A 24,554-nucleotide genomic window follows, 5' to 3' on the forward strand; every position below is an offset into this window, starting at 1 on the left:
AAAGGTTAAAATAAAAGCAAAGTGTCATTCCTTTATCAATGCAAAAATACTGAGGCCAAGGCATTAAAATTTCATTTTTAAATCAGGTCATACTTAAGTACCTGTAAAAAAAAACTACTGGAACTGAATACCTTTAAGCTCATTACTTGCACAGAGTCTAAAGAGTGCAGAATAATATTTACAGTAAATACTTATCTTCAGACAGATGGGCACAACTAGGTTCTGGACAGCTAGAAATAAAATGGGATTTTCATAATAAAATTAATATTAATAATACTTACCTAGATAATTTAGCTAGCCCTGAATCTCCAAAAGCTTTAACCACATTGACAATCCTGCTATCTCATATTCTGTTACCTCGCTGGCCACATTGCCGGTTGAACCAGCTATCCAATAACAGTGTCAGTCAGTTGTGACCTAACAGCTGTGGGGAAGGATGAATGGGACTAGCTAAATTATCGATATTAATTTATCATGAAAATTCCATATTAATAAACATTACCTTAGGATAATTTATTTAGCCCTATTATCCACAATGAAGTAGAGGAGGGATCTAGAAAAATTTCTGATTTTAGACCGATAGAATAGGATAAACAAGAAAAAACGCGAGAAACCAACAAATGAACTCAAGAACTTAACCTGGTTTGGCCAACAAACCAAGACAGATAATTGGATCGACTGATCTACAGCAAAAGACCAAAGGGTAATTGTCTAAACAAAACTATGACAGCAACAACTGTGCAAGTGCTACCAATGCCACTCAAGCTAGACTGTGACTCCAGCCCCAAGCAACAAAAAAAAAAAAGAGAGAGAGAGAGAGAGAGAGAGAGAGAGAGAGAGAGAGAGAGAGAGAGAGAGAGAGAGAGAGAGAGAGAGCCCGAGCCCTTGTCGTCGCGAGATAGCAACCAGTCGGGTCCCACCCACGGTATCGCATCATATACTCTGGGGAAAGAAGTGGAGCATTAACCACACCTCCCCAAGGCAATAGGAAGGGACCAGATGCCAGCCTAACACCCTCTCTTAACTGCACCTCCATCATCAAGAGGGAGAGGCACAAAACAGATGGCTACAGTGACCAGAACAGCACTTTTTCTCGCGTGAGAGCTTGGTGCCGAGAGCAAAGGCAGAGGCGACTCAATCCCAAGAAAGAGTGCATAAACCAAAAATCTGAACTTCCATCTGGAGAACATTGAGGAAAGAAACAACGGATCCCAATAAAGCCAGCAAAAGAACCAACTCGACAAACAGCCACCTGTCCTTGTGCATGTGTCTAAAGCCAAGAGGAGAGGGTCCAAACAAAGACGGCGACTCGGTGCCAAGATCAGACTGACTAGACTAGTGTCAGACATGACAATAACCCCGGTACTGTACCAGGTACCTACTGGGAAGGAAGCGACTAAGTTTCCCCACGGTGCCGCAATACACCAGCACCCGTGCTGCTTCTCTCTTCCTGGCATGTGTCCGATGCCCAGAGGAATTGACATGGAAAGCTGGCCAGAGCAACTCAAGACAAAGAAGGAGTGCTTAAAGCACTCTCCTGGTCTTTTGTTCAACAATGTGGGTGTGATAACACGCCTCAAAGAAGCTCACAATAGAGCCAGCGCTGAAGATATCCACCCATACCTCATGCCTGGAGCTGAGAGGAAAGTAACTACATTAGCTGGCAACTCAGTCCCAAGGAGCAAGTGCTTGAACAGACAGACTGGTTCAGTGTCACATGACATTGGGGTTATCAAAAGGCCAACCAAAGGCATCAACATGCACCAGCATTACCATATGTCACCTAACTCTCGGAGGAACTGGTACCGGGAAGAGAAGGGCAAGGGTAGAAAGCGACTCGGTCACAAGGCTGAGTGCCTGATCAGTCCGACTGGTCTAGTGTCAGGCAAACATTGAGGTTATCACAATGCAATCCAATGATGACAGCACCAATACCAGCATTACTAAATGCCACCTGTCCCTCATGAATGGCTGACACCAAGAGGGGAGAGGCATAAAGTAAACAGCAGTTCATTCAAAAGGAATGAGTACTTGGACAGACTAACTGTTTCAGAGTCAGGTGACATTGGGGCGTTATCAAAATGCAGCCCAAGGGCACCAACATACACCAGCATTACCAGATACAACCTAACTCTCAGGAACTGTCACCGTGAGGAGAGGAGCACGGGGAGAAGGCGACTCAGCTACAAGGATAGTGTGTCTGGTCAGTCCAACTGGTCTAGTGGTAGGCGAACATTAGGGGGTATCATAAGCAGCCCAATGGTGCCGGCATCAAGACCAGCACTACTAATTGCTGCCTTTCTCATGTAAGTGATTGACGTCGATGGGGGGGGGGGGGCAAAGAGCATTAGTGGCATGGCACCACACTTGCCTTACACCTGACGCTAGCAACCAGCCTGCGACCAAAGGAGTCACATACACTCTGAAAATCAATGGATAAAAAGACAATCAAGGCTAACTAAATCTAGCTCATCATGACCAACCTGTACCCAGGCTAAGCCATCCGAAGGCCAACCAACCATGCCCAAAGAGTATGGTATCCTAACCTAAGTTAAATACAATGTACATACAAAAGGGCAGTTTCCACCCAATGGGGGGGGGGATGCGACCACCAAGCCTCAAGTTTGACGACCTGTCATGCCGTCATCGAAGGGCCCAAAGAATAATGTCACCAAAACCAGAGAGACATTACTCAAAAAAAAGGAAGGAGAAAGCGGAATGGAGCCAAGTAGCCGCCTCAAACACACTGGTGACAGGGATGTTCCTCAATTAACGATCGGCTAATGACCAATTCATCACTATGGGCTTTTGGTGCCTGATCTTTACAAACACCAAGACCCCCACCTAAGAAAACTAATTGCCCAGAAGGGTGAAAAATCATCTTAGACAATGGACTTGATACCTTCTGAAGACACATTGCCAGCCAAAGGCACCAACACCACACATCAGCATAACCACATGTCACCTAACTCTCAGGGGAATTAGCGGCAAAAAGAGAACGATACGAGTAGAAGGCGACTTAGTTACAATGCTGCATGCTTAGTCGGGTGACAATGGGGGTTATCAAAATACAGCCAAGGGCACCAACACACTCCAGCATTACCAGATACAACCTAAATCTCTGAAAACTGTCACCAAGACGAGGACGACACAAGCAGAAGGCGACTCAGCCTCAAAGATTGAGTGCCTGGTCAGTCCAACTGGTCTAGTGTCAGGCAAACATTGGGAGATATCACAACACAGCCCAATGGTGCCAGCAACAAGACAAGCAATACCAATTGCTGCCTGTCTCGTGTAAGTGACTAACGCTGAGAGGTGAGGGACAAAGAGCATCAGTGGCATGATACCACACTTGTCCAACACACGACACTAGCAACCAATCTGTGACCAAAAGAGGCTAACACACTGAAAATCAGTGGATAAAAATTCAATCAAGGCTAACTAAATCTAACCTATCATGACCAACCTATACCTAAGCTAAGCCATACGAAGCCAACCAACCAAGCAAGAGTATAGCATCCTAACCTAAGCTCAGTACTATGTACATACAAAAAGGCAGTTTCCACCCAATGAAGAGAATGCAACCACCAAGACTCAAGTTTAACTACCTGTCCTACCATTCTCGACGGGCCCAAAGAGCATGGTCACCAAAACCAGCAAGACATTACTCAAAAATAAAAAGAAGGAGAAGGCAGAACGGAGACAAGTAACTACCTCAAACACTCTGGAGATGGGAGGTTTCTTATATAATGATCGGCATAATGACCGATTAATCAATGTGAGCTCTTGGCACCCGATCTTCCCAAACACCAAGATCCCATCATCCAAGAAAAAAAATTGCCCAGAAGGGAGAAAAATCATTAGACAATAGACTTGAGACTTTCTGAGAAGATATAAACAAAAGGTGAAGATGTTCTGGAGAGAGAGGGGGCCTTCACAAGACAAAGCGCTATTCTCATGACAGATGTCAAGGAAGCCCAAAAGAGAGATCTCGCCAAAAGAGCCCTCAAAACAGGCTCCTCGACAGTCCATCTAGACCCCCTTCAGGCGACCACTGTTAGAAGACCACGCTTTCCAATGGAGCTTGAAAATGGACAAGAGCAAAAAGGAGGCATCAGCTCCCATGAGGAGACAAACACCAGAGGGGAGAGAGCCCGAAGAGGTAACAACTCAGACCCCTAGGAAGAGCACAAGGGCAATCGACTGGCTTAAAGACAGGAGCAGGTAGAGTCTCAAAAGACCAGATTGGAAACTAGTGCTACAAAAAGCATCCTGTCCCAGAAGAGACTGAACCAGATCCCTGATAACAAGAGAAGCAGAGACTCGGGGAGTTTTAACACACAAAAGCCCATAGAACACAATCTTCTGACCAGGAGAAGTACCAAGAAAACAACAATTTTACACAAGGAAAGCCAAGAGCTCGAAAAACCTCATGCCTGAAACCAACGTCTGAAGACCAACCAAGCTTGTAACACTCGGTGAGCATTTCTGAGTAGAAACTGAAGGGGCGAATTTACCTCAAGGACAATCATTTAGTCTCTAGGAAAGGAGGAAGCTCTGATACAGCAGCCAGAATAACTGACATAGAGAGCCACCGAAATCGAGGAAGACATCTAGAAATCCCAGGTGATCACCCATCCAAGGATTTACCAACCCAATGAACCCCATTGAATAGACAAGGAGTAGAGGGAGAACGAGGAAAGACGTAGACCCTCGCGACCCCCAACCTAAAACAAACGACAAGGGATCCCGCAACTGGGAAGGCCCCTTAATGAGAACCTTCCCAAGATGCATTGAAGAGGAGGAGGGGTCTGAAATAGACTCTAGCAGAAGAAAGGGACCAGCAACTGGCTCAAACAACCTTTGGCCCAATGACAAGATTCTCAATAAAAGGGGGAGGCATTGCAAAGACCCCTGCCCCTGGGCCTAGCATCTTCATAGCCAACATAGGCAAAAACCCCAACCCAAGGTGGCCCACCCCCTACACACCGAGCCGAGTCCTGTCGCCTACCTGTACTAGGCCAGCACCTACACCATAACCCCACTAAGTGCTCTCCAGCACTGTAATGAAATTAAAAAGGGGACTTAGAAGTTAACTTATCGTCAGGCCACCGCTCGGACCGGATCCACCCAAGGTCTACCCCATGTCAGGGTTCACAAGCCAGGGGATCTGTCATACCCTTACCCTGGGTACAGTCAACAGATACTTGACAAGGAGCGGCAAGAATATCAATGAGGTTATTAGACATCCTAGTAAAGACAAACTAAATTTTCTGTCAGTTTGAAAACTTTAATTGACATTGTCTTAATAAAGATTTTGTCTTATTAACTATGGTGACTTCAAGCGAAATAAACCTAAACTCATTGGAGCAAAAAAAATAAAAAAAAAAAAGTGCGTGAGTGGGGACGAGGAGCCAAAAAGGCGACAACCACAAGGAATGAAAATAACAATCCATTTAAAAAGATAAATGAAAAGGTGGAACTAAGTGGCAGCACTCGTTATAACCAAAACAAGCTATGATTCCAACGCAGAATGGCCGATAACCGGGGCCTAAAGCTGAAGAACTAGAGCCCAAAAAGGAATTCAACACTAAGAAAAGACATACTGTCCTCATGAGCCCTTTGCGATTAAGGACTTGGGTATTTAACACGAGCAGTCATTTGCTATAGTACCAAGCATGATACGAGTACCACGGGAAGCAAAACAAACACCTTACCTTTGCAATTAGAACTATTATCCCACGGTTCATACTTCACAGAAAAGGTCAGTTCCTGACTAGATATGAAGGAGTAATTGAAAAACTGTTTTATGTAAAAAAAAAAAAAAAAATTCAGCCAGGTTGCACAAAAAATTACATAAACAAAAATCCACTCAAGGATATTAGACAAAAACAGTAACAAGGTACCTGGTACAGGTATACCTCACCCTCCATCTGTAATTGGTTCCAGGAGAGGTAACTTGAGGCAAAAAAACTAGTCAAATTTACTTGTCTACCATTTACTTGTCACTAGGCTTAACCACAAATAACACTCCCCAGTTCTGTATTTTAGTTATAAATGAAATTTGAATAATATATGGTTCATAAGAATTTATTTTAAGCTTACAAAAAAATAAATTTTAGTTTTTAATGTAATAGAGAAAAAAGTAGAGGTAATCTAAATTTACGAATAAATGTACATACTGTACATAAATACATATACCAAGGCCCTTCCCCCAATTTTGAGGGGTAGCCGACATCAAACAAATGAAACAAAAAAGGGGACGTCTCCTCTCTATGTTCCTCCCAGCCTGACAAGGGAATCAACCAAGTTCGGCTGGTACATACATACTTGTAGATATTTACAATTTGGCAAGTTTACAGAACATCGTGGGCTCTTATTTATAAATGTGGTTTACTCTAAGACAGTATAGAATTAAATGATTTTGTATGATTAAATAACAAATAGTTATTCAAATTATTTTGCACTAGTATAAAATAAACTAATTCACGTCAAGTATACCCATATTTACATTAATTTTTTTCTTTATATAACGTACGTAGATGGATGTGGAACGTCAGTGTCAACACCTAATTCTCGCTGTTGTTTTTGTTAGATACTCATTTTGATAAGAAAATAGTCAAGAGTTCCTTGATTTGTGCTCTCCATCAAGGATTACAGGATAGGGAGCAAAATTATATCAACAATATTCTGTTAATTATAGTATATGTAATGTCAATACCATCATCACTTTGAGTTCAGCGGACAACAAAACCATAATAAAATAAGTCTGTAATTACTGTTGTTCAAATAAGCCTTAAATTGATAATAGAGAAGTACAAAAATGACCAAATGAATTCCAGATAACATAAAAAAAACAGAAATATTTTAAGACTCCTGTCAGTAAATATACGTCTTATTGTTGGCTAAAGCTACAGATCAGCTGTAAAAATCGAACGTGGTTTAAGCCCAGCCTTTGATCGAAGAAATTTAACCAAAAACTATAATATTCTACAACAAACTGGCACTCATGTAATTTTTATTAGGAATTTTTACTGAACGAGTTATGGAATTATATAGATGACATTCTATGTTATTCGTGTACGCGCATATTCTCGATAAAGTCTTGAGATCGGCTAATAACAACCATAAATAAAAAGGAAGTAATTGTTAATTGCTAAAAAGCACTTGAATTGAAAAATAGAATACAAAAATACTATAATAAAGAATAATTAACTTTTTGTCATGTTTTTTTTAGAATGTAATGATGTACACCTAAACTAAATGGTAAATATTGGAACTACCATGGAGAGCGCTTTGAATCTTAAAGCCAGCTAAATAAGACGAAAACAAAAGTCACAAATGTTTTAATATTTCGTTCGCTAAGATTAATGATGATTATACTATCAACATTTACTGTAAATGTATGTATTTTAATATGATTTTATATACTTTTATTCATATTTATTGTACAATAACATGATTTAGGTACTTTTAAAGCTTTTTAGTGATATTACGCTTCAATATCTGTGGCTGACACATGTAATGTCGAAAAAGATGGCTTAAACTTTAATTTTATTTTTCCACATATTAACTTTGACAATGTATAATAAAAACAATTTGAATCAAAACAAAGTAACCTGAGGTATACCTGTATTTACACAAACGCCTGAAGAATGAAGGCTCTATGAGCTAAAAAATAATTAAAAATTCAAAATTATCAACAGTGCGCTCGGGCTGTTAACATCCCAGGCGCTCAGTAACAACTGGTTACGTAAGCTAGAAGACAGCCGGTTCAGCCGGCAGTGATGACAACAGGGGGTGTGATGTTACAGAATAGGTGGTAGCAGGGTTACCAATGTGGTTAAAATTTGGACGGTTTTTGGAGATTCGGGGCTAGATAAATTATCCTGAGGTAATGTTTATTAATGATGAATTTTAAGAGCTAAGAAAAAAATTAAATTGTAAAATTTACCCGTGATAACAAGACCATAACCATTACGAGCTAACAGAGCGTCAGCCACAGCTCGAGTTTCTTCTAATCTCTGAAGTACAAATTTTGCAGCTTGCACCATACCCTTATGTGCAAAACAACCATCGGGTAACCCTTCACATTCAACCTGAAATACAATATACAAAGATATGTGCCTAATCCATAAACAATTTTGATGCAACTACTGTACTTCATACCATAAAACGATCTAGTGATTTAAAAAAGATGACTTACATTCGAAGCAATTTCACACAAATATGCAAAAGCAACCTAAACAGTTCACAAGAAAAGGAATGTTTAAGTGAAGTATTGTACTGTTTGTTGACATCAATGTGATTCTAGAATCAAAATTGAACTGTGAACACATTATATTTCATCACACATGATTTGTCAACTCATGCTATACTGAGAAAACAAATCAGCTATGTGCAATGCATCAGTATATTCAAACAAATCTAAGAACTTCTAACTACATTTACCCAAAGCAACATGGGATATCAAATTACTGTTTATTCTTTGTTCTCCTTTTTAATGGCATAACTGGTAAACTGCAAATATAAAAGCTTTTTATCAAACAGCAACAATGGATATATAATTACCCGTTCATTCTTTGCTCTCATTATAACTGGTTAACTACACATTTACAGTACAGTATAAGCTTTCTAGCAAACATTCTAAAGATTCTTATTCAATTTATCACAGCCCCAGTACTAATACGCTCCCCATTTCATAACCTTTGAATATCTGTATTCCTTGTACTCTTATCTAAAACGGAAGTCCACCAGTAGCAAGACACATATGGCACCTGGAGTCTTGGGTAAATTTTAACTTGTCCCAATGTTCATAAGTATGAAGTACAGTACAGTAAGAAGATAGGCAGACTACTCCACAGCGCGACTTCCTATAGCATTCATCGTTACTCCTCTCTCACCTATTATTCTAATCAAATTAATTCTTTTCATAACTTTTTTTCCTTTAGATTTTCACTAAACTCGTTTAGAGGAAAGTAGGATTTATTCCCTTTGGTAATGTATTTATTCCTGAATCCAGTGTTTGGGATACCAGTTCTGCAGTTAGCAACAGTTATTCAAGTACAGTACACATTATTTTATGACACCATCAGTTCTATGTGGCCATAGTAATAGATCAGAGTATTTTGGTATATTCAGATACTTTGTACCTTTTTGCATCATTTTGGTGGTAGTTTTATAGGGTTGGAACTTACAGCTAACTCATTAACAGGGGCTGAGCTAGGTAAAGCCTTAAAGTTAGTTTGCTCTTTGCTTTACTTGCATCGAAGCTTATTTTTCCTAGTAATGTTTGCAGAGAATAAATTAACGCCTTTACTTCTTTGTTCAGTAATCTTTAATTTTGTATTTCTCTTATTTCTACATTATTGTTTTCAAGTTTCCATCTTACAACTAGTTTACAATTGGTAAAGTTACCACTACACTGATACATAAATTTCTACATACTATTTTGCATTAGCAAAACTTAATTTGCTGCCTTTCTAAGGAAGTTTGGTTCATTTTATCAAATTTAAAATATACAATTTTTTGCCCCTTTGATGATGATAAACAATTACGTTACTACCTTTTAACATAGATTTTATATGCTACTGCCTTTCCTTTTTGTACTTTTGTGTACAGTACTGTATTGTATTATTTTTTATACTGTACTGAGTGGTGTATTCACTATTTATCTAGTAATTCCTAGATCGATCAAGTTAATAAGTAAGGAGGTGCAAGTTAAGGCTTGCCATACACTTACCGGTATCTCAAATCAAGGCAGGAAGCCATATCTTTTAAGAGAAGCTACCACAAACAGGTGTGCACTTTTGACCCAACCAGTGAGGTATATACATCAGGTTGTGTTTTTTAGAGAGGACATACAATATGAAACTAGCCATGAGCACTTCTGCAAACAGGTCTTTTTCATATGCATGGATAACATAAACTTTAGTATCCAGATAGGCAGCAGTATCTACCTTCCTCTAAGTTCTGACTCTCTGATAATATGCAGTCAACCAACCAGGTTCAATCTCACCCAGCACAGCACATCCAAGGCAGCCTTCCTATCCATTGTCCATCTTGCTTGCTCATCAAATCCGTTATAACTGCCTTCACCCCTCAACAACAGCTATCTGCTCTATCTTGATTAAATGATGCTCTCACTGCAAAGTAAGACTCAAAATTTTCTTGAGTGAGCAGCAACTGTTTAATTATCTGTAAGACTTAATGTAGTGACTAGTGAGACAGTTAACTGATGTGACCATCCCACTCCATCTCCACTACTAAGACCTAAGCTGGAAGACATCCTGCTTCTGGAACTTGGGCATCGAATTTCAATATCTCTTATGGCCTTACTCCAGTTATAATCCAAGCAGGAGTTATTCCAGGGCTGCTGTCTCTCTCTCCAAACAAGATTGTGCCTGCAGTCAGAATAGTGACTGTGACCATAAATAAGATAGTAACCACAGTAAATGTGTTACCATGACTGCTGTTACTTTTAATACCGACAGCGGCAGTACTGCCCATCCTGAGAAGTTGACCTGCTAAGACTCTTAGTAGATGAGTAGCAGTACCATGACCAGCACTGTAGCTTTTGTAAAGGATACTAACCAACCAGATGATGATTCTAGGAAGGATACTAGATGTAAAAACTATACTAATTAAATTACACATCACGACAACTTGGGTACTTCCCCTAAAGACATTTCCGCCAAACATGACTCCCTGAGACAATTGCCCACAGTAGTGAGATGATGTGCTGATCTCCAAACAGCTAGATGCACAGGTAAATAGCCCCTATATCTTCCTTGAACAAGTAATATAGAGGTTACTTCTCCAGATATGAAAAATAATATTTTTTCCCACATATTTCTAGCAACACTTTAGTGCTGCTCAAATTTCAACCAATATGATCCAAAATTTACAATGGATCCAGTGGTCTCCTTGACTGCTATATGGCATGCAACATATTTCACATTTCCAAAAAATGAACTGTGGAGGGACAATTAATTAATATTTGACAATTACACGTCTTTCTCAAATTTTTTGTTCCTAAATGTTTTATGTTACTGCTGGGTGGTCTCCTGGGGCATTCCTGTTAAGGCTAAAACAGGGAACCCTTTATGACAATTTATAAATTTATAAATAAAAAATAAATGATATTTTTTAAAAACATTGAAGAAAATACACCATAGATTTCACTATGTATCTATTTTACGGTTTACAGCTATTGCGGGGTGACCTGGAAAGGAACACCCACGATAGCCAAGGGATTACTGTAATACATATAACATTGTTAACTTACCTTACTCTGGTAAAAATCCTTTATTAACTGTTTATGGAAGCTAAGTACTGAGAGCTACCTATATAACAATTTTAGTACCTATTAATAAAATAACAATTTGTATTTTTGGGCTTAGGCCATGTCGTGCTGATGGAAGTTCCTTCATTAGTAGCTTACTAAGTTATATGTGACTACAGTGATATATCCCAGAGAATTTACCGAAGGTACCCAGAATTCTAACTCCTGGAGCGAGTATCCCTTAAATTTCTCCAAGGGATATCGCGTAAGGACGTATCTTGACACATCTCATAGCTATTTACACCCCGAATAGCCTTTCACTTCGAGAGGGGAAGTGGCAAGAAAAATAGGAGAGTCGTTAAAGAGGTAAACAACTCGACACTCCTAACGTACTGTAAATAGTTCGGCCAATCTCCACCGTACGGCGCCACCAAACCAGTCTTTCGTTTGTAGCTTTGGTGGCCAGTATTTTCCCTGTGTTATCTCGCTATTTTCGAAGCTTTTCATCGCTGTTATGGATTCCCCAGCTTCTGGAAAGTTAAGTAATATCTTTTAATTGTGTAAATGTAAGCTCTTGCCAGTTTTGCTTTTCGATTGATATCGTAATTAACGTAACAAGAGCTGCAGCCAGCCGGATGGCGTCATGACGCAATCGTTCTTTTGTTCATTTAGTTAGCAAGAACGATATTCCTGGCATCTTTGCTTTAATAACTTTAGCTATTTAGTATTTTAGCTAGGGATTTTTATACTATGTCATTGTTGTCGTGAATTTGGCTATTAATTAGAGCCTCGCGAGTGCTAGGCTTCTAGCCTAGGCACTTTCACACCTCATGCATGATATAACCTTCCTGGTAAAGTTTTATTGAAGCTCAGGCAATATTTTATACAATTAACCCTTTTACCCCCAAAGGACGTACTGGTACGTTTCACAAAAGCCATCCCTTTACCCCCATGGACGTACCGGTACGTCCTTGCAATAAAATGCTATAAAAATTGGTTTTTCATATTTTTTGATACTTTTTTGAGAAAATTCAGGCATTTTCCAAGAGAATGAGACCAACCTGACCTCTCTATGACAAAAACTAAGGCTGTTAGAGCAATTTAAAGAAAATATACAGCAAAATGTGCTGGGAAAAAAATAACCCCTTGGGGGTTAAGGGTTGGAAATTTCCAAATACCCCGGGGGTAAAAGGGTTAAGATATTACTGTTTATTTTCCTCTTCCATACTAGTATACTAGAGTTACGTAGAACGTTTCTCTATGCTCTTTAGCTTAATAGCTTTAGTGCTTTAGTATACTTTATATGTCCCCATTACTCTTGTATTGTCCTTTGGGGGAGATAGATATCTCATATACTGTACCCCTTTAAGTCAATACTATCTCTATGAGATCCAGGAGTAATTCCCTTTCCCTCTGATTAGCCTAGGCTATCTTCAATTAATTTACTGTAACCTGTAGTTGGGTAAATTTTCTGGGGCGTTTCTTTTCTCTGAGCTGGCAGCTGAGTAGCTTGTCAGCAGTGAGTTTGGAGTTGGGGACGGGACATCAGAGTAAGTCTGTGTTAGGCATCTGGCTACCTGGTTTTATACTGGCAATTGAGTAGCTTGTCAGTATTCCAGTAGGGCTAGTTGCTGTTCAGGAGGCTAGCCTCCCTAGATCTTGAAAAAGGTTATTGTTTCACAATTTCCTCTCAAGGGTCTAGCAGACAGTCCTGTATTAGGGGTTCTTAACTGGAAGATAGGTTTCTTCCCTGTTTTGATCCCTAGTACGAGATTCTGTTCTCTTTGAGTTCGTTTTCGGACGTTCTCTCATTGCCTAACCCAACCTGGGGAATTGACATCCCCTATTTGAGGTTACATGAGGACAGAATCCTTCAGGTTAGGTAATGCCTTAGGGTATTACTTTACTTACGGACTATTCACCCCTTTCCCGCTATCTCTTTCGTGTTGAATGAACCAACACCCTTATGGCCGTGGTTCTACATAGGCTCCTGTGGACGTCTGTAGACCTGGCATGAGTTTTTATGTCTGCTGCTAGTAAGTCGCTGACAGATAACCTCATATCTTTGAGTGTACCTTAGAGTCCTCCCTTGGATTGCCTTCCATATGTCTTAAGATGGGATATGGTTGAGTGGAAGCCCGAATATATTTCCCTCTTCCACTGGCACACTCTTTCGGGATGTAGACACCATATCTGATCCTTTGCCGTCTTCTATCCTTATCTTTCCCTTTTACCGTCAATCATGGGCTACTGCCGGCAGTTAATTCTGCCGGCAATCTTGGATGGTTAGGCTACAGTTCACTATCATCCCTTACCTTGGTCACCGTTGATCGATGGCCGTTGGTAGGGTTTTTCTAGGCCCGTCTACTGGCAACTGAGTAGCTTGTCGGCAGCTGGCCTATGCCTTCCATCCATGAATTTTATTTTTATAGCCGGCAGTTGCTGGCAGGCTCGGCAGACGCCGGCCTGCTGGCATATGCTGGCTAGCCCAACATGCCGACAGTGTCGGCGGGGCCGGCAGTGTCGGCGGGGCCGGCAGTGTCGGCGGGGCCGGCGGGGCCGGCAGTGTCGGCGGGGCCGGCGGGGCCAGCAGTGTCGGCGGGGCCGGCAGTGTCGGCGGGGCCGGCAGTGTCGGCGGGGCCGGCGGGGCCGGCAGTGTCGGCGGGGCCGGCGGGGCCGGCAGTGTCGGCGGGGCCGGCGGGGCCGGCAATGTCGGCGGGGCCGGCAGTGTCGGCAGGGCCGGCAGTGTTGGCGGGGCTGGCAATGCTGGCGGCATACTGCCGCCGGCAACTGCTGTATCCAGAAAAATATAGTAATTTTTCCAACCTGTAAGTGGTTCTTGAGCACCCATTTGTGAGACCATCACATAGAGAGTTGATTCTCTTTTATATTAATGGTTATGTCCATTAAAATTATCCACTATATTGAACATTATAAGAGGATGTGTCAAGAAGACACTATATATCTTGGATATTCCCTCTGTTATTTAATTCTTTATGAATTTCCTGGTTCAATATGGGAGGAGGTCATAGCAAATGGCTGAACGGGAAACACATGTGGGTGTCTTTCCTACCTCTATAGCTTACCCTATCCAAGCTAAATATAATAAATTATATTATGTAGAAATCTGAAGATTTCACAGAAAACTCATTTGCTTTTCTACTCTTTACAGGAGGAGCATCCCGAGTGCGGGAATAACTTTTGTAGGGTCCGCAGCAAGGACTTCTACGGACATGGCGTGTGTAGGTCTCACACCTGCTGTTCTGTCACCAGAGGGGCCCTCAAGTACTGGGACCCAGAGGTATGTACTGTGTGTGACAAGTTGGTAAAGGAGGCTTTTGATGATCAAAAGTCTGCTGAGTCTAGGGATGCAGCTAGGGCTACGCTGCGTAAATGGGTAAGAGGTTTTCAGAAGAATACCTCGGGCCCATACCTTCCTAATGTTAGGATGAGGGACTGTCTCTTCCCCGGAGCTCGTGATGATTCCATCATTCCCCTGACTAAGCCTTCAATCCCCTTGGTGCAGATTCAGGTTCGGAAGCCTGGAGAACCTGACGTTGCGGATACTTTGGAAAGTATCCACCTGGACGACGACAAGTCTGTTGTTTCCGAGGAGACCGAGAAAAATCTCCTCGTGGAAGAGTTAGAACAGGAGGCAGTGGTTCCTCCACTAGTGAGGTTGAGAACGCTGAAGCGGTGTCGGTTTCTTCAGCGGCTGCGGCTGAACCAGCACCCTCAACCTCTTCGCAACCGCCTCATTTGGAGGCAATTACGACCACTCTGCAATCTCTGATGTCTATGGTATATGACTTACAGAAGAGGTCTACCGAGAAAGAGACTACTTTCCGGTCAGAAATTGAACAGCTAGTTTCCTCGCGTTTAGCCCCGAAGAAGCTAAATGTTAAGGACCTTCCTGTGTTCTCCGACGTTAACCCGTGGAGGTATGCGGAGCACATGCCTATGTCAGCAGGCAAGATTTTCCTCTCGGAGAAACTGGGTACCGTACCAGTGGAGGAAGTCGAGTTCTGGCCCAGCAGAGCGTCCTACCCGGTTTGTTATGTCCGGCTCAGAACTGAACCGGCATCAAAAGAAGAGACGGAGCCCAAGGAAGTAATTGTCCTTGAGCTCGCTAAAGCACAAGCTATGCTTACAGCGAAATTAAAAGAGAGCGCATTCACTAGCTCAAAGGCGCCGGCCTTAAGCAAGAAACATCCGTCGTTTATTGCTGACCCTCAACGTGCTTTTCCCTTTATGGATAAAGGGTTTGAAGCAGCCCTGAAGGCCGTAAGGGCAGGAAAACCCTGTCCCACGCTAGAAGAAAGCAAGCCTTTCTCCCTTGCTTTCCCTTCAGATGACAAAGACTGGAAGGACGTTCATGTTACCTTCTCAGTCGGGAAGCTGGAGGCCGATATCGCTGGACGTCAGTTCAACGAGGACCTCCCAAAGCTGTCAGAGTTTCTCCTGAAGAGAGAACACGAGACGAAGGAACGCTTGGCGGCGTCCATGTCTCTACAAACAGGGCTAGAAACAATGGCTAGCATTCCTGATACCCCAGATATGTATACTGTATGATCTTTGCCAAGGCTCACTTGGCTACAGTAACTAAGGACCTATACAACTTTATCAAGAGCCAGGACGGCTTGTAGGGAGTTCGTGTTTGCTTCCGCTTCCGTAAAACACGAACCTAGGAAGCTGATAGCTTCTAATATCTGGGGAAAAGACCTCTTTCCTAGTGATGTGGTCAAGGAGGTCGTAGATAAGGCTGCTTCGGAGAATAGGAATCTCCTCTCTAAATGGGGCTTGTCCTCCAAGAGAAAATCTTCCGCTGATGGGGGTCCCCAGCCGAAGAACAAGTCAAAGCGGCCTCGCTTGCCCTCTCGGCCAAGACAGCAACAGCTTTCCGTGGCCATGGTGTCCCAGACGGTGGCACAACCCACCACTACCTTTCAACTGGTGCCCCAAACACTGGCGACTCAGTCTCCAGTCTTCACCACAGCTTACGAAAGGCAGTCGGCTTCTTCTAAGCCGAAGTCTCGAGGCTCCTTTTGGGGCTCCTCTAGACGCCCCTTCAGAGGAAGAGGCAACAAAGGTGGTCGTGGCCAAGGAGGAAAGTCCTCCAACCAGCACTCAAAATGAGATGCTGCTGGTAGGAGGGAGACTTCTACACTTTCAGGATCGGTGGACCTTCGATCCTTGGGCCCACAGCCTGATCAAGATGGGATTGATTGATTGATTGATTGATTTAAAGTTTTAAGATGGGACTGGGGTGGGGTTGGAACTCAACTCCACTAAGCTTTCCTCAATTCTTCCAACCTTCAACCCCAGTTCTGGAAGAATACGTTCAAGAACTATTGGACAAGAGAGTCATAAGGAAAGAAAAGTCCATCAAATTCCAAGGAAGGCTATTCTGTGTTCCGAAGAAGGATTCGGAAAAGCTCAGAGTCATTCTGGATTTATCACCACTCAACAAGTTCATTGTGAACTACAAGTTCAGAATGCTGATGCTTCAGAACATAAGGACCCTTCTGCCCAAAAGGGCATATACAGTCTCCATAGACATGACGGACGCGTACTGGCATGTACCAATCAACCGTCAGGTTTCCCCCTACCTAGGGTTCAAGCTCCAGAAAAGAAAATACGTTTTCAGAGCCATGCCCTTCGGTCTGAACATTGCACCGAGAATATTCACAAAGCTTGCGAACGCAGTTGTTCGACAACTACGCCTCAAAGGTGTTCAGGTGATGGCCTACCTGGACGACTGGCTGGTGTGGGCAGCATCCAAAGAAGAATGCATGCAAGCCTCCAGAAGTGATCCAATTCCTAGAGTACCTAGGATTCAAGATAAACCTGAAGAAGTCTCGGCTGTCTCCAGCTCAAAAGTTCCAGTGGCTGGGAATTCACTGGGACTTACAGTCACATTGCCTCTCCTTGCCATAAGCAAAGAGAAAGGAGATAGCAGGGGCCGTCAAAAGTCTGCTTCAATCACGAAGGATTTCAAGAAGACAACAGGAGAGTGTGTTGGAGTCTCTCCAGTTTGCCTCTTTGACGGACCCACTTTTGAGAGCACAATTAAAAGATGCATCAGGGATCTGGAGAAAATTCGCTTACAACGATCGAAGAGATCTACTAAGACCATTACCAAATCGTCTGCGATCGATTCTCAAGCCATGGTCGGAAGCGAAGAACTTAAGAAGAAAAGTATCCTTGCAACCACCTCCTCTTGCAGTCACCGTCCACACGGATGCTTCAAAGGAAGGATGGGGGGGGTCATTCTCATCTTCGGAAAGTGCAAGGAACTTGGTCTCCCCTCTTCAAAACCTTCCACATCAACTATCTGGAAGCCATGGCAGTGTTTCTTTCCCTGAAGAAACTGAAACTTCGCCGCTCAATCCACGTTTGTCTGGTCCTAGACAGCGAAGTGGTTATGCGATGCATAAATCGACAAGGTTTGAGATCGCCTCAGTTGAATCAGGTGATAATAGCCATCTTTCATCTGTCCAAGAAGATGAAATGGCACTTATCAGCAGTCCACCTTCAAGGATTCCACAATGTGACGGCGGACGCTCTATCCAGGTTCAACCCGATAGAGTCCAAATGGTCCCTAGACGCAGGATCATTCTCCTTCATATTGAGCAAAGTCCCAGGATTGCAGGTAGATCTCTTCGCAACGAGCGACAACAAGAAGTTGGCCCGGTACGTAGCCCCGTACGAGGATCCTCTAGTGGAAGCGACGGACACGATGTCCCTAGATTGGAACAGATGGTCCAGGATTTACCTGTTCCCACCAACCAACCTACTGTTGAAAGCCCTCGACAAATTGAGATCCTTTCGGGGGAGGGCAGCGATAGTGGCCCACAAGTGGCCAGGCAGTGTCTGGTTTCCATTGATAACAGAACTACGCCTGAAGCTGATCCCGTTGCCAGAACCAGTTCTGACTCAGCTAGTACAGAATTCGACTGTCTACGCTTCATCAGAGAAAACCCAGAACCTTCATCTCATGATTTTCTCGCCTTAGCGGTCAAGAAAAGGTTTGGGATTTCTGAAGACAGTATTAATTTCTTAGAAGAATACAAGTCAAAGTCAACAAGAAGACAATACGAATCTTCCTGGAAGAAATAGGTGGCCTTTGTTAAGGCGAAGAAACCTCAAGAGATTTCTACGGATTTCTGCTTGTCCTTTTTCATCCATCTTCACGGACAAGGGCTAGCGGCTAATACCATCACGACGTGTAAATCTGCCTTAGCTAGACCGATTCTATATGCCTTCCAAGTAGATATTTCCAGCGAAATCTTCAACAAGATTCTGAAAGCCTGCGCAAAACTTCGGCCTGCAGCCCCTCCAAAGCCTATTTCATGGTCTTTGGATAAGGTTCTTCATCTGGCCTCGACCTTGAACAATGAAGATTGCTCGCTGAAAGACTTGACTCAGAAAGTGATATTTTTATTTGCACAAGCCTCAGGAGCCAGAGTTAGTGAAATAGTGGCCCTCTCGAGGGATGATGGCCACATTCAGTTTACACCGAATGGAGAACTGAATCTCTTTCCGGATCCGACGTTTCTCGCCAAGAATGAGCTACCCACTAAGAGATGGGGTCCCTGGAGAATCTGCCCTCTGAAGGAAGAAGCATCCCTCTGCCCAGTGGAATGCCTAAAGGTCTATCTTCGTAGAACTTCAGACTTTAAGGGAGGTCAGCTTTTTAGGGGGGGAAACTTCTGGTTCGACATTATCCTTGAAACAGATAAGGGCGAAAATCACTTACTTTATTCGCAGAGCGGATCCTGATAGTACACCCGCAGGTCATGATCCGAGAAAGGTTGCCTCGTCTCTAAACTTCTTTCAGACTGTGTCGTTTGATAACCTGCGTGCTTATACTGGTTGGAAGGCTTCCAGAATATTTTTCAAGCAATATGCGAAGCAATTACAAGAAATCAAATTTCATGTGGTGGCTGCAGGCAGTGTAATAAAGCCTGTAGTTTGATTACTGCGAAGGACAGTGCACTAATTGGGACTGTTAGTGAAGGGTGTGCATGATAGACTTAGGTATATCATGATATTTTAGTGTTGATATGAACATTATAAACTGTCTTCCATAGCTAAGTGACCTTAAGCATAATATTTTGACATGAGTGCCAGCATGTTTATGCTTAATGTCTTTTAGTAATAACATATATATTGAAATTTCCTAATTTCATGGAGTGGCAAAGTTTCTCTTTCAGATGAAACTTATTTATTTTGTTATTACTGTTATGCTTGTTATGTCTATGTCTAGCATAAATATATTATTTGATCATAACTTCTGTGTTTCTTGTAAATAAACTATAGAAGGAATCTTTGTGTCTCTCTCGCCTTAAGATTATTAGATTATATGCAGAGTATCCTTGATCCTCTTATGGACCTTGTGGGACAAAATCTCCCTTACCATGCAAACAGGTAAGCTTGGTTGTGCTATGTTTGTTTACTGTATCATGTTTCCTAAGTGAACATAAACTCGTCTGCCTGATCCAGACCTGGGAGGTACAGTACTCTATTCAGAACTCTAGTACAAACTACGCTTTAACGTATATACGACACGATATACTTTCTGCTTGCTTATTGTTCCTTGAACTCACAATCTCGGGTTTTTTCCTAGAGTCTATACAGACTTTTCCCTGTAGAGGGCAGGAAGAGCTGGCATATGGTATGCTCAGTTGGTTGATGTATTACGGTAACATCAAGTGTCTTTGGTCTTTATGACCGATTAGGAAATAGTCAATTCGAGATAACGGCACTATTAATCCACAGATACATTAATGCTCTGGTAAACTTCCATCAGCACGACATGGCCTAAGCCCAAAAAACGGATTTTGAGCGAAGCGAAAAATCTATTTTTGGGTGAAAGAGCCATGTCGTCCTGATGGACACACCCTCCTTTGGTAAAAGGATGTTAATCCCTCCCTTTTAGTACTGTATCTGTAATACTTACAAAGCTACGGAGAATGGTTTGGTGGCACCGTACGGTGGCGATTGCCCGAACTATTTACAGTACGTTAGGAGTGTCGAGTTGTTTACCTCTTTAACGATTCTCCTATTTTTCTTGCCACTTTCCCTCTCGAAGTGAAAGGCTATTCGGGGTGTAAATAGCTATGAGATGTGTCAAGATACGTCCTTACGCGATATCCCTTGGAGAAATTTAAGGGATACTCGCTCCAGGAGTTAGAATTCTGGCTACCTTCGGTAAATTCTCTGGGATATATCACTGTAGTCACATATAACTTAGGAAGCTACTAATGAAGGAACTTCCATCAGCACGACATGGCCTAAGCCCAAAAATAGATTTTTCGCTTTGCTCAAAATCGTTATTTGGCTAATATACAGTATGCAAAATACTTCAGGCTATGTTAGCCTAACATCTAAACCTAAGTAAAAAATTAGGCTAGACCAAAACACCCATATAATTTCATAATAGTTACTATAAATAAACATTCCCAAGCTAACTGTGAAAGCTGGAGTGAAAGACGTCATACACCGGCAACTAAATAGAACAAGCATCCTTATGTTTTGCTAGGGTATGAAAAAATTCTAGGTTATGTTAGTCAAAATATTTTGGGCAAGGGATTATACTCTGAAAGGTTTAAATAAAAAACAAGAGGGGAATAAAATTCATAAAACTGGCATAGATGATAAGATACAAAAACTAAAACCAATCCACGTTGTGAAAAAAGCCGGGGAGTGAAAGGCGACTTATGCCATAAAAGTCGACCAGTTTACGCAAACAAAATCTATGGAAAGCAATCTTGAAGAGTAATTTAATCCTTCCATCAAGTTAATGCTATCATTAAGAATAGTGGAAACTAATCATAACTTAATTCCTATTACTTAATTTGACAGTAGATTTCTCCCCTCCCTAACCTTGTGAAGAGAAGTGGGATATAACCGAGAGTTACTCATGGAACAGAAAGATCGTTGCCGGAAAGCTGAATGAAGGAATTTACTTTTATTCGAAATATCTTCAAGGGATGAATCGTCATGCACTAATTCACCACGCACTATGTCTTCATGCGTTAGTTGCTTACAAATTTTGCGTTCCAAGGAGAGAAAAAAATGCTCAGGTAAGCACTGTCGCCAGTGTTAGTACAGTATTGGTTCGTGGTGGGTGTGTGTTGTCAGGCAGCAGAAGACTTCAGCAAAGTTGAAATGGGTTCAACTGAGCCTGAACCTATAGGCCTTTTAGACACGCGCTTTGCACATTGAAACAGTGGCGCTAGGGCAGGCAAGACAATATTTTTTTGATATGCTAGGCCTTACTGAATTTTCTGTTTCAGCCTTAACCTATTAAGCGTCCCCCCTGGACCAGGTTGCCGCAAACGTACCGTCACGCTTTTTTTTGCCCTGAGCGGTCATTTCACTAATGGTAATTTTTCAAAGTTAATATCATTTCTTTATGCTTATAATTCGTATTTATAGTTAAAAGTAGGGATATTAATTAAATGGTAGAGTAAAAAAAAAACAATTAATACCACTATTATTTCATTTCAAATGGCTACAAAATACTGAATATTCTAAAGGGTTCTTTTTATCTACAATCGTAAATCTTACGCCTGGATAAGCAACAAGAGCAAAGGGATAAGTCTCCCCCCCCCCCATCTCTCTCTCTCTCTCTCTCTCTCTCTCTCTCTCTCTCTCTCTCTCTCTCTCTCTCTCTCTCTCTCTCTCTCTCTCTCTCTCTCTCTCTCCAAATTGTTTCCTGTATAGTTTTCAAATGTTCATCATATATTTGTACATTATTTATCCACTTTATTTTCTCTCTCTCTCCTCTCTCTCTCTCTCTCTCTCTCTCTCTCTCTCTCTCTCTCTCTCTCTCTCTCTCTCTCTCTCTCTCTCTCTCTCTCTCTCTCTCTCTCTCGGCGTTTCCTTTCCTATATAGTTTTGTGAAATCTCGTTGTCCAGTCATTCGGTAATGAGAAGTCATTTTCGCTTTCGGCATCTAAAGAAAACTTTGTTTCTTCAATATACTAATCACTGGAGGATTCATAACTAGTGCTCTCATTATCAAACAGGTTATCATTATCAAATTCCTCAACAATATCATTTATTTCATCTAAAGAAATAACCTTCCTCTTTAGACCGTTCATTACAAAAGGAACAACAAACAACCACTTAGGAACAACAAACAACCACTTCCGCATGAACGCCCGAAGCGCACTGATAAGAAACCAGTTTTCTAACATCAAGCTACCTTCAGAAAAATAGTTGCCAGACATCATATAAGTTTCTATTTACAGCCCCCATATGCTGAGAGTGTTGCCAAATGGTGATCCTATACTTACTATTCGAGTAAACGTAATATCACGAGACTGACGGCTTGAAAAAGGCAATTAAAGTCATGAACGGAATATGCAGTTGAAGGCGGGTACCGAGTAGATCGTGGTGAACGGTTTATCACGTGGGTGACGCTTAACAGGTTAATGGGAACGTCCTTTAGGATCACACAGCACCTCCCCATAAAATTTTCTCCTTCATCAAGACACCTTTTTTGAATTCTCATTTACAAATACCCAGGGACTCGTAAGTTTTCTAACCAGCAGGGCCATAAATAAGAGAGGCTATCAATACAAAATTCCTGAAATCCACTTAGACTGAAGTTTCCAAAGTGCCTATTCCCACCTTTGTCAGATTGTTGTCAGTGAATAATTCAATAAAAGGACATTTTCTCCTTTCACTATTTACTTTACGTTACTCTCACATGCATCATTTCTCCGGAAACATTTTACTTTGAAATTGACAGTCAAAAGAAAATTTGACCCAAATCTTTCTCAATTTTTGAATTATCATTTTATTCACACTTTCATTGATGTGGAGTTCTCAAAATAATTCTTTATAGAGAAATAATTGATATCTTTCTTTAAACATATCACCAAGATAAATCATTCCCTTCATAATAATGTTATGGGTAAATGAAACCAAATCCTGATGTTTAGACACTTGTAAGGAACTGTTCAGTGGTGATATGATAAACAAGCTCCCACACTAACATATTCTATATTTACTTTTCAGCTGTCCCATATAAAAACCTGGTTTTGCTTCTAACCCATAAACTATAATAAATACTTCAGCTTACTCTATGCTTTTATTTAGTTACCCTCAGTGATAAACATTATACTGTACGTATATCGAAGTGTACACGATCGCATCCTGAACCACAACCGAAGAAGAATTAACAAAAAAACTAAATCTGTTACCACTTCTTGGAATAAATACCAAGATATATCATAGAAAAAACTTACAAAAATTCAAGGTTATCAACAGCCATTAGCATCAAAATAATTATTGCTTAAATGCTTATTCAAAATATAAATTAAAATTAAAAAAATCATGACCAAAACAGCATGCATGTGCATAGTATCTACACAATACAAATAAACCAAAAACAGAAAGCTATTTCTTGCATATGATCCTGCTATTTAATAAAAATGAATTAACTTCTTGTGCAACACAGCATTTGTACAGAAATTATATGCAAACAAATGTACACTTCACATACAAAATAACTTACCTGAGTGCACTGAGCAGTAAGGTCTGTTATAGCATCCTGAAGAGAAAGGGTACCCCTTATTGCAACAACAACATTTCCGGTATCATCATCAATTGCAACAAAAAATGGAACCTGTTGAAGATAGGAACACAATGAAACACTAGACTGGACAACAGTACATGATTTAAACATAACTCAAGATGATTATGGACACGAATTTAACTTTTCAAGATAGTGTATTGTGATTCTAATTCAGATCTATATAATTACAAAACTACAGTATAATAAATAACACTAAGTATAGCAAGTAACACCAAAATGATTTTTTAGCACTCAAGACTTTATTACAAACGCTTTTTTTCTCTATCACAAGAAAGAGCTCTTGAAAATGCTAATGGTGCAATACCAAGCCAAATATCATTTCTTGACAATAACCCTACCCTTTCAGCAACTTGGTTAGGTCAAATTGTTTAGTTAGGTAATGATGAATTTTCATTAAAAATAAAATAGTGAAATGATGTGATCAGCCGTGTAAAATGTCTATTTATTTTTTTTTTTTTTTTTGTTTCCTGGAACTCTAGTAAATTACTGTATGCTCTTACATCTAGAACTCACGGTTCATAATCCTTCAAGTGTCAAACCTTTATAAAAAAAAAAAAAAAATCTCTAAGGCTCAAAGCCATTTCCAAGCACATTTTACTTAAATCCTTCTAGCACAAAAACTATGAATGATAGATATAATGTATAGTCATACATATT

General features: G+C 41.2%; 2 protein-coding genes across 4 annotated transcripts in view; one reads left to right on the plus strand and one right to left on the minus strand.

The window, feature by feature from the left end:
• Positions 1-24,554, plus strand: part of LOC137657571 (diacylglycerol lipase-beta-like) — a 227,171-nt gene that overhangs the window by 120,020 nt on the left and 82,597 nt on the right. The window lies entirely within an intron of this gene.
• LOC137657570 (diacylglycerol lipase-beta-like) overlaps positions 7,890-24,554 on the minus strand; it is a 19,818-nt gene continuing 3,153 nt past the window's right edge. The window contains exons 2-3 of the mRNA XM_068391903.1: positions 23,817-23,927; positions 7,890-8,099 (exon numbers count right to left, since the gene is read on the minus strand). Coding sequence (XP_068248004.1) covers positions 7,905-8,099; positions 23,817-23,927 — 306 coding nt within the window. The 3' untranslated portion in view covers positions 7,890-7,904. The remainder of the gene's footprint in view (positions 8,100-23,816; positions 23,928-24,554) is intronic.

This window comes from Palaemon carinicauda, chromosome 18 (assembly GCF_036898095.1).
Source record: "Palaemon carinicauda isolate YSFRI2023 chromosome 18, ASM3689809v2, whole genome shotgun sequence".
NCBI lineage: Eukaryota > Metazoa > Arthropoda > Malacostraca > Decapoda > Palaemonidae > Palaemon > Palaemon carinicauda.